This window comes from Crocuta crocuta, unplaced genomic scaffold (assembly GCF_008692635.1).
Source record: "Crocuta crocuta isolate KB4526 unplaced genomic scaffold, BGI_CrCroc_1.0 scaffold95, whole genome shotgun sequence".
NCBI lineage: Eukaryota > Metazoa > Chordata > Mammalia > Carnivora > Hyaenidae > Crocuta > Crocuta crocuta.
The window spans coordinates 4652130-4663082 of record NW_027530971.1 but is presented as its reverse complement, the minus strand read 5'-3'; the positions used below and the strand labels follow the sequence as shown (position 1 = coordinate 4663082).

The 10953-nt window shown below is 43.7% G+C and overlaps 1 protein-coding gene across 3 annotated transcripts in view; it reads right to left on the bottom strand.

Annotated features, from left to right (window-relative positions):
- Positions 1-1136: 1136 nt before the first annotated feature.
- Positions 1137-10953, bottom strand: part of LOC144236229 (PALM2-AKAP2 fusion protein-like) — a 130162-nt gene continuing 120345 nt past the window's right edge. For 2 of the 3 annotated variants that reach the window (XM_077769844.1, XM_077769845.1), the window contains exon 4: positions 1137-4912. In XM_077769844.1, the coding sequence (XP_077625970.1) occupies positions 4814-4912 (99 nt within the window). In that variant the 3' untranslated portion in view covers positions 1137-4813. The remainder of the gene's footprint in view (positions 4913-10953) is intronic. The other variant, XM_077769848.1, reaches the window with a different exon arrangement.

Sequence of the window (10953 nt, the reverse complement as noted above, 5' to 3'; positions counted from 1 at the left end):
ACAGGTCTAGGGCACAGAGCAAAAAGCCTGCATATCCGCCCTCTACATATCAGTGATTTTCATGCCTCACATTGGTTTTGTGCAAAGACCTTCCTCGGTGAGAATCCCTGAAGATCCCTTCTACCCCGACATGCCAGACTCTGTGACCTTTCTGAGTACCCAGTCCTGTGAACCTTGACTTCCCTGGCTCTGCCCAGCACCCCCCAGACGACAGTGGTGATGGATGCAAAAAGGACCAGGATGTTGAATCCACAGCAGATCACAACTCCACTGCTCCAGAATGTTGGAAAGAGTCACATAAATAGGGAGAGATGGAAGAAGAGACCCCAAGGAGAGAGGCAGGGTGGGCGGGGGGCGGTGGTGGGGGAGGGCAGAAGATGGAAGGTCTGGGGCATAGTAAGGGTGAGGGGCCAGACAGTGAGCAGGGCAGCAGGACCCTGAAGCGATAGTGAGGGGGTAGACGGGAGGGCAGGAGGAAATTTGGGGAAGAAGCTTCCTGATGAGTCTGTGGTCTTCATATGCTCTTTACAGTCTGAAATCCTCCATTCTTCAGAGGAGAGTTGAATACAGGTGCTGAGTATGTAATAATAAAAATTAGAACCCACGTGCAAAGCTTGAGTTTTAACCATTTGTCCTACTGTTTGCCCAGCCATCATCTCTTTGACTTCGGGGTCCACCCACCTCATCCAGAGGCACCCAAATCATTTCTGGGGTCACATCAGTGGTTTCCAGGCTCTAGCCAGGACAGCCGGAGACAGCATGGCCAAAAGGGGCATTGGGACAGCCTGTCACAGTGGTGTCCCAGCAGCTGGTATAGCCTTCGTGGCTCAAGTGTGCAAGCAGCAGACGCCGACACACCAAAGTCAAGGCCAAGGGCACCTGCGTGTCACCATTTGGCAGATCCGTCTTCCAACCTCCCTCCACCCCCGGTCAAACAAGTAGCCATCGCTTATAAAAACACAGCACACACTGAGTTTTAATGAGAAAATAACTGTATACTTGCATTGAATGCCTCACAATCACTATAAAACCGAAGCAGGATAATAACATTTAAGTGGTTAACATACACAGGAGAGCCAGATACAGAGTATAATTTTCAAACACAGTATTGCTGCTGTTTCCCCCCCTCNTTGGGTAAAAGGGCAACACAAGATCAAAGCTGGTAGCTCACTCAATGCTTAAAATTCAGGAAATTGGTTCTGTCACTAAAACTGGATATATTCACCATCTCTAAACACTTAGGCTATTTTTTTTTCAATACATAGTTTAATTACATCCATTCTTGAGTTGGAAAAATGTTTGTCATCAGAGACAAGAGTCAACACTGTCTTAGCGTTTCTTGTTACACTTTATATATGCGTGTGTTGTGTTGTGTATATATGTGGACACTGATCTATATACTGCGTATATGTCATTGTCTAGGGCGGGCAGCATGCAGAGGTGAAAAGAGGCAAGGAAATTGCATTGTGTCATCTGAGGAGAACACAGCCCAGCCTCCTACCACTGACAGACCCTGTTTCCATAATTTCTGGATGAGAGAGCCAAGGCATGTCAGTAGTTAATCAGCTCCGGAGGAAACTGAACATCTATAAACACTGTAGAAAGGAACACTTTCAGGAAAGCTTTTAACATCTACGGAATCTAAACACGTGTTATAGTTGAGATTAACAAGCTTGCGTGCTATTTGGGGGCAGGGACGAGCATCAGAGGCCAATTTCTTTGACAAGCCACTTCCTGTTGGTGGATTAGGCAGTAATAACTCTCCTCCAGGGGTCTGTTGCATCTTCAGAAGGTTTAAGGGGTTCGTTTGGGATCCCGGAGCCTAGCACGATGCTATGTACGAAGCCCAGTGTTTTCTGAATGAGTAAAAAACTCAAGAGCACAGAGAAAACCTGGCTCTTCCAAGGGAACTACAATTTACATTTTAAGAGGATTCTAAGTGAGTGGACCAAGGAAATAGACAGCAGTCATCAGAAGGCCAGCAGAGGGAACAAGCAAATGTTGGAGACGTAGGGGCCACAGTTCAACAGCGTCACGACTGCGGGACGCTCACAGAAACTCTGCATTTGTTGCCCTGTCTACACATGGAGCACGGACCAAAGGACTGCGCTAGAACTCCAGGCAATGTTATGCCTGCTTCTGGTTCAATCAACTGTAGTCAAAGGCCAATTTGTCTGCCTCCAAAAGAGTCCATGAATTGTGTGGCCTCCTAAGCTATCCATCAGCTGCAAATTGTCTTCTCAAAAGTAGGCTTAAGATGGGTGGGGACATGGCTTCCTTCAAAACACAACAAAAAACTTCAGGTTGGTCCTGAGGGTTGTTTCCTCTTGTGGAAGCCAGGGTTTGTCTATACCATGTCTGTGTTCTCTACCAGATTCAGAGTTAGTCCGGAAAACATGCAGCCTGTTTTATTTTTTGTGCATCTCATAAAACCCCTCTGCTCTGCAGCCATCCTAGCTGCCACTGTGCCTTGGGGCCACAGGAAGCGTTTGTCTCATCTTTTAGTCTCGTGCCTGCCATGGGAACGCTGAAAATCCTCAGGCAGGGCAGCCTTCCTGGGTGCTCCCATTTCACCCGTCAGGACTTCTAACCTAACACAGACCTCATTTTCCTGGGAATGGCTGTCTCCATGCCCCCACGCAAAAACGCATTCCTTGCAGCGGGGATCTTATTTGTTTTGTGTCCCCAGTGGCTAGCACATTTTGTTGAATATTTTTCACAATATTCAGGAGAATAAACCACATAAAGATGGCTCCAACCACCGACCTCTAGAATTTGGCTTCAAATTGCAGGTTCCCTTGGCAGTTTTAAAGGATCCTTGTAAGTTATCAGACAGTTGCATGTTTACTTTATGCCCACCGCTTGTCTGTGAATAAACTTTCCCCCTAAAGTCGCCACTATTCTATAAAAAGAAGCAAAGGTAATGTGCCTAACATCTACATACAAACTGTTGTGGAATCGTTATTTGTCAGAATAACATATTAGAGCCTATGACATAACAATATAAAAACAAAAAGGAATTTTAGTGAGGTCTGGCTTCATTATTGCTCTTTTAAAAACCATAGTTTCAAAACAAATAGAAAAAAGAAAGGCTGGTCAATTGTTTTCTCATGGCCAGAATTAAAAACTTTTCTCATCCAGAAATTCAGGGCACCCAATTATTGAATACCCTTATCATATTGCTTTAAATGACAGTAAGATAAAGCTGGCATCCTCTACAGTATACTAAGCTATGAATACAAAGCATGAGAATAAATACGGTACTCTTCTAAGTGTCAAATTACAAAACCGCTCAAAACTTTGCAATTGTGACTCATGCAAATACCATGTTAGGTCAATTTAATATTACAAATACTGCATCAGGTCAGTGCCTCTATATCCCTTTTCATAAAAAAGAAATTCTGACTCACTCCTGACGCTGGCAAACAGCTTTGGAGGAAATAACTGTACACCCTTGTCCCATGAGCATTCTGGAATTTTAATCCTTGTACACACACTTTACCCAAACACACAGATGGACGTGCATGAGTGGGCACACGTGCACACACACAAACGTACACATACACACACGCACACACACACCATCTTTAGGATTTGTAGCTGATTCCAAGCCTCCACTTAGATTTCTACTCTAAAATTTTTCTCTTTATCATTCTGAAAAATGCTGGTTGCTCAGCAAAAATAAGTAATATCTCTTATTTCCTATTTTCCCCACATTCTCCCTCCCTGTTTCTCAGTCTACTTTCATGACCTTTCTTTAATGTTTCCTTTCTGATTGATCCAAAATAATCTTTCATTCTTCCTACTAAGGTCCACTTTATAATATAAAATATAAACACCTTTTTATTTCCTGTCATCTGCCTCTCGAAGGCAGTTTGCCCTTTTTTCAATTATTGCCACTCTAAAAATACCCCCACCATCTTGAGCCAAGCTGTTGAATGTGTACAGATTTTATACATGGATATACTCCCCCCATCCCATCATAAAAATAGTTGTTGCCCACTAAATATAGTTTTCATATGAAGAAACTTAATTGTGAAAATGTGTTCTCATAAACGGCAAATTAGTCAATACTATAAGCAGACGAGATCCTAAAGCTAAAATAATCCATTTGGTTTGGCTTTCTCCCTCTTTCTCAACCCCCTCGTGTAGAATCGATGGTGTTTGCAACATGAAGAAAAACTGTCTTAAGAAGGTGGATTGTATATATTGCGATCATTAATTGCTCCCAATTAAAAACAATTAGATGTAAGAGAAATGGAATCCTAATTGCCTCTCCTGGGCAGATACAGAGAGACTTGCATTTCGTTTTATGGCTGGCTGCTGGAGTAAATCGGGTTGTTCCCACACCTCTGATGCTGTGAGCGCCGGCGAGGAACCGGTGCAGGGAGTACCCTGCGCCCTGTAGACTGCACCAGCGCGGGCTCTGCGGCTCTACATGGCCCTGTCACCAGTGTTTGTCATCACCCAGCGAGGCTGGTCTCAATTCCGCCTGGAGCTACCGTGTTGACTTGCTTGGAACTGCTTTGTCCTTTTGGATCAACTGTGGATGGGTCCAAATCCAGGCGATTCTTTGAGTCTCAAAAAATCCTTTGTCTTTTGACTCCTGGGTGTTTGTTTACAGAGTGTGGTGGGTGGGCTTCTTTTCACTGTAGGTTTTCATCGTTGGTCATTGCAGCTTCCGGTCTACATAAGGATTGTGGAGTTTGTTTGCACTTTAATAAATATCCCATTAAAATGATTCGATGTGTTGATTTCTTGGTTTCTTGGTAACCCAAGCACCAAAGAAGCTTCCTGGGTGGAAGGAAGTTTGTTATTCATTGTCCTCTTCCTCCTGGTTGGCATAGATCCCCGCCTCCCAGCGCAAGGCCAGGGCGCTCTTTCTTCGATTAACCCGTGTGGCCTCAAGGACCTGAAGAGAGAGGGGAAAAAATTAACCAGAGTTCATGGATGTTCCTTATGTACACAAATCAACTTTTCCCTGTCTTTCCTCCTTCCCCCTCAATAGCATATAATAAAGGGAAAGTAACAGGGTCTGATACTGCTCGGAGGAAGGAGAGACATGGTCAGTAAAGCAGGTGGGTTGGTTCTGGATATGCATTCATTTCCTAGCCACATTTCATTTGCTATTTGACCCATAGTTTTCAAGGTAGAAAGATTTAATTCCCCTGAAGTGTTCTGCACCTCTTGACTCTGCACTGAGTGTGTTGATAACACAGATCTCAACCTGTTATTCGATCGGTGCTGTCTGGTGGACATCACTATCTGTGTCATCAATATGGTAGCCACTAAGCTACATGGCTATGGAGCACTAGGAATAAGGCTAATATGGCTGAGAAATTAAATATTTAAGTTTACTTAATTTTTGTTTTAATATCCTCATGGACCCTACGACTACCATACTGGACAGCACAGCTAGCCACTGTCTTAGTTTCTTTGTAAAGAAGTAAACTGGAAAATAATTCCAAACTGGACCTGTGTGGATTCAATCCACCAAGCTTTGTGGATTTACATAAGCTATGATCATGTTGATATCATAAAAGTCTACTTTGGTATCACTAAACTTCCAAGAGAAACTAAGTGGAAAGAAAAATAGTTTCCCAGGCCAGTAAAAAGCAATCTGAGCAAGATGATGCAATGTCAGGGCCACAGATGCTAATAAATAAAATGCAAGGTGACAACATCAAGGACAGATAGGCTCACCACCCTCAGGGTAAGGCCTCCTTCCCCTCCGGTCGCTAGAACAGCCTGTGGACTCCTGAGGGAAAACTTCAGCCCGGCTGCTCCAGCTTTAGTTTGATCAAGATGGATGACATTCAGGTTGCCAACATGTGAGAAATGGCTCAGTTTCATGGCACTGCACCACAAGTGAGCCAATGCATGCCAACCAATTAAATTACTGTGACATTAGCTTAGGATGTGCTATTTCTGATATTAATGAAAAGTCTAGCAGAGCCAACACTGGTTGATGATCCAAACTGCAGTGAAGGCTTTGCTGATTCTAAAAACAATCATTTTGGCAAGGACAGAGATGCTGGCAACTCTAGAGAAGCAAGGAGATGCGGGTTACGGGCAGTGGTGGGAAGCGAGGTACAGGCAAATTCTGGGTAGACTGACAGTCCGGGGGTCCATCCCAACCTGCTTCTTTGCACCTCTGACAAATGGATATGCTTCCCACAGTTTCAGTGCGCTTTCCTCTGGGAAGCTGTCCCCAGTGCCCCCAGCAGGGACAGCTGGACCTGACATGTAGGAGGCCCTCAGCCATGTCTCCTAAATGAATGCGCACTGTTAAGCACAAAAGCCATGTCATAAAGTGTCTCGTGTAGGCGTGCCACGGTCACTTATTCGATATCTGAGAATAAGAAACCAGTAGGAGGAGCAAAGAAGGCTTCCAAATCTGGTAGAGTTAAATAGAGGATTCTTCTAGAAGGTCAGTGCGTGGTAACATAGTACTGAGAAACAGCACTGGACTGGAACCGGAAGTTGGACTTTCTTTCCAGTCCTGTCTGGAACACGTTGGTGTTGTGCACGGCATCTCTTTCTTTATCTGCAAGACGGAAAGAGCACGGCCCGCCTTCCCAGGGAGGCAGTGTTGACTACGAAGTCCAGGCAAGTCTAGATTTAAACCCTAGGGACTGGGGGACCTGCGCCTCAGTTGTCTTATGTGTGAAGTGGGCATCATAAAAGCGATACGGTTCAGAGTTGGCCTGAGGAATCAATGAGGCAGTGTACGTACAGCACTTAGCATAGGCCCTGGTGCATAGTTTACAAACAATAATCATTTCTGTCGTATGTGAAGGGGCTTTGTAAGCTCTTGAGTGGTGTTCAGACACAAGGCATTTTGATAAGGAGCTCTACGTTGTGTAAGATGCTCATCTGTTCGCTTAGCCGGTTGTAGAGGCACACTGAAAGGCTTCTAGAAAAGCTAAAAATGAATCATGGCTCTGAAGAAAATGGGCCCTTGTCTTGTTATTTATGCTCTATTGTAATTCTCAATCATCTTAAATAAATTCAGTTTCCTTTGTTCTTCAGGAACCGATGTTATAACCTGTCTCTCTGTCCATCTTATGGATGCTTACTGGGTTCCTACTAACTGTCAGGCACAGTGCTTTAGGTTGAGGACAGAGCGCCCTCTTCCCTCACAGAGCTTAGCCGCCAGAAAGCATTATGGGCCAGAAAATCTTTATAATTATGAAAATATTTAGCACAGCTTGGATTGGAATATTTGCTTGCTGCAGCCCAAAGAATTCACTTACACCAATAACGAGGCCTCTTAATTCATTCCTCTCATTTGTATGCCACTTAACATGATACTGAATTTCTGAGGACATCTAGAGCCTCTTGGAATGGCAAAGACAGGAAAATAAACGGGTCATTAGAAAAACAGCCAGCAACCTAGCGATCAGATTGTCTTCAGGTAGACCAGGTTTCTGATCTAGGACTGGCTCAGGGACCACCCTACAATGGCCCTTTTGAAGGTTCAAAGGCCAAGCCCTTTTATTTAGGTCGCTCATCTAAATAAGCATTTGTTCCATAATTAATTCAAAGTAGTATTATAGTGTGTGTGTGTCTGTGTGTTTCTCTAGAGCAAATCTAGACACTTTAGTTACTGCATATGGACTTTATCTCCTAACGCTCATTCTTTTCTTTTCTGGGCAAAAAAAAAAAAAAAAAAGCACTTGCCTCCGGGCTCTAGGAATATAGTAAACACATCACAAGTACTTGTGAGCCACTTACTGTTCTGTGGGACTCACACTATTATCACTCGCATTTCACACAGGAAGAAACTGAAGCAAAGGGAGGTTAAGGTGACCAATGTCAAGGTGGACGAAAAGCTGAGATTTGCACCCAGAATCCTGGGTGTGGAGCTGATGTCTGAGGCCACCAGGCCCCTCTGTGGCTCAGTGCCTATGTGCCTACTAGATCTTCAATACATTGTTAACTGAGTGAATGAGTCAGTGATTCTCCCTACAGTTCTGTAGATTTGAAATAATTCTTTTAAAAACAGTAAAATAGTTTGTCGGAAGAAGCAACAGAAAGAGCAATACTCTCTACAGGAATGGAGAGGGGGAAACATAAAAAAGTTTAAAAATAATAATAGAGAACCCTGATTTAAGGTTTTATTGCTTTTGCAAATTCAGATTTAGAGCCGGTGGGAGGGGAAAAAATCAATTATCTTTAAACAACCCTCTATATTAATTTCCTTTCTCTAGTGCTTGGGGGAATTCCAGCCAATTGCTTAACTTTGCATAGAAATCAACAGAGAAGATTGTATTTGGGGGGGAGTGTAACAAAAGGCAGAGGGGTAAGGTAACATCGGTCAGTCACCCTATGTACGTTAATATTTTGTCTTCCTAAATTCCTCTTCAGCTGAAGATAGACTGGCACCAGTTTTATCTTCCTTGGATATATTTGATTAGAATTTCATTATTCTTAATGGTGTTAACTCAAAGGGGAGAGGGGCCTACAGCCCAATTCTTCCACTGCCATTGCCAAGATGAGAACCACAATTAGTCACTGAGGAGGATACAGGGAACGATATTCTCAATATTCATTTTATATTTTATGAAAGAAAATTACTGATCATCATCAGCTCCCATCTCTGGTTCTAATGATTTTGCAAAATAGGGAGGTTTTAAAAATATACTGGGCGATAAGTTAGCACAGCCATTCTGAGGAATAATTTGCAATATGTAATGAATGTGAGGATGTATCGTCCCTATATAACTAGTTCTTCCACTCCTAGACATATAGAGAGAAGCTCTTCCATAGGTTATCCAAAGAGATATGTATAATAACATTCACTGAAGCATTGTTTGTAATGGCAAAAAANGTAAAAGAAAAAAAAAAAAAAAAAAAAAAAAAAAGTGAACCAATCAAGAGAGAGAGAGAACCAAGCAACATTTCTATAGGAAATAGGAGGATGAATAAATAGCGATATGGTCTTTCAAAGGGATCCTATACAGCAGTTATAGTGAACGAAGTAGAGCCCTAAGTAGCAATGTGGACACGTCTAAAAACAACGTAAGCAGGGGCGCCTGGGTGGCTCAGTCAGCTGAGCGTCTGACTCTTGATTTTGGCTCAGGTCATGATCTCCCAATTCATGACATTGAGCCCCACATTGGGCTCTGTGCTGACAGCGTGGAGCCTGCTTGGGATTCTCTCTCCCCCTGTCTCTCTGTCCCTCCCCACTCATGCTCTCTCTCTCTCTCTCTCAAAAGAAATAAACTAATTTAAAAAAACAATGTAGACAGAATAAAGAGTGGAGGACACTATAGTATATCAATTTTAGAAAGTTATAAAGCATGCAAAACCATAAGATGTTATTCATGTATACAAACATATGAAATATAAATGTAAAAACATGCATAGAAATGATGGGCCCCAACTCAAGAAAAGTTACCCCTCAGGAGAGAGAGAAGGGGGGACTGGGAGCAGTAACAAGAGCACCTGAGTCGTATTTACCATATTAATCTATTTTCAAAATATTAAGCAAATACTATGAAATGTTAAGAATGGTCAAAGCTGGAAATGTGGGCTTTATGGTCTTATTATCTCTTCTCAGTGGAACATTTGAATGTCGGCTCCGTAACATCAGGGACTTTGTTTTGTCGACTGCTCTGTTTTTGGAACCTAGAAAAGTGCCCGGTACGTACTAGGTTCTCAATAGATCGTTAACTGAGCCAATGAGTCAATGATTCTCCCCACAGCTCTGTAGATTTGAAGTAACTCTTTTAAAAATAGTAAAATGCTAAAGAGAAAAAAATCAAAACATAGCGTTTTCCCATTAAGAAGGAAAAATATTTAAAAATTAGAGGAAAATGAAAAACACCGTGACGTTCCATAGCACGGGTATTTGTGAAATCTGTGTAAAAGGAAATGGTAGAGAAAGGAGGAGATTTGGGGGAATTCAATACGTAAAGGAGCTTCTAAAACAAACGAAAAGAGGTTTAGAGATGGGGGCAGGGAGGGAAGCGGGCACCGGAATGGTTCAGTTTTGGAGTAACTTGTCCTGAGGCTACGGAGCGGAACTCTCTGGATTTGTGTTCTAGCAAACAAAGGACTGGTCAGAATCAACAACTCAGTCCTCTTAAGCTGTCATGTTTTCTAATCGGACCCCGGAGTAGATTTGCTATTGGTTCCTGGAGAGACTACCGTCCGTGCCCTTGAGTGCAAACACCCTCCAGATCCGTGAGCGGGGGCGGGGGGGGTCTTCTCCAGCCCCACCGCACCGCACCGCACCGTACCGCACAGCAGCGGGTAGCACTGGTGCATACACCCCAACACTTCCAGGCAGTCCCCAGTTCCGAAAAGGCTGGAAGAAAGAAATATGGAGACGAGCTGCTTTCTTGCCCTTCTCCTTTAACCACAAGAGCATGCACCTGGGTCAGGCATGCAGGAACACCACGACAAACAAGTGGAAAAGTACCTCGGAAGTCACCTTGCAAGACAGTAACTTAGAGGTGTACTGGCAGAGAGGGAAAAGAGCAGGGTTAGTACACAGCAGAGACACACTCACACAACACCCGCAGCCGGGAACCAGCACCACGCTGGGGGCAGATGAGCGGGGAAGTGACACCGGGAGACCATTACACACCCACACAGACTTGCTTCATCTGATATTAGTTTAGGAGCAAGGAGATAACCCTGTTATTCATTAATAAAAATATCAGATGAGCCATACTTTGTTAATTCAAGATTTGTGGCTTCCATTTTCGGTGCTTTGAATTAACAAGATTCTGCCCTGCCCCGGTATGCAACCAGCTGCCCACCAGCAAGGTCTCTGATGGCCATTTTGGATTTGCTAGAATCTATAGCCAAACAGCTTTTACTCTTCCTGTAGTTCCTTTGAGCCCACAGCAGTCCCGGAGCCCGTTGTCCCACAAAACGAAGGCCCCAACCACAGGCAGGAGTTGATGTGGTTCGGAGGTGTGTAGAGGCAGATTCTCTGCA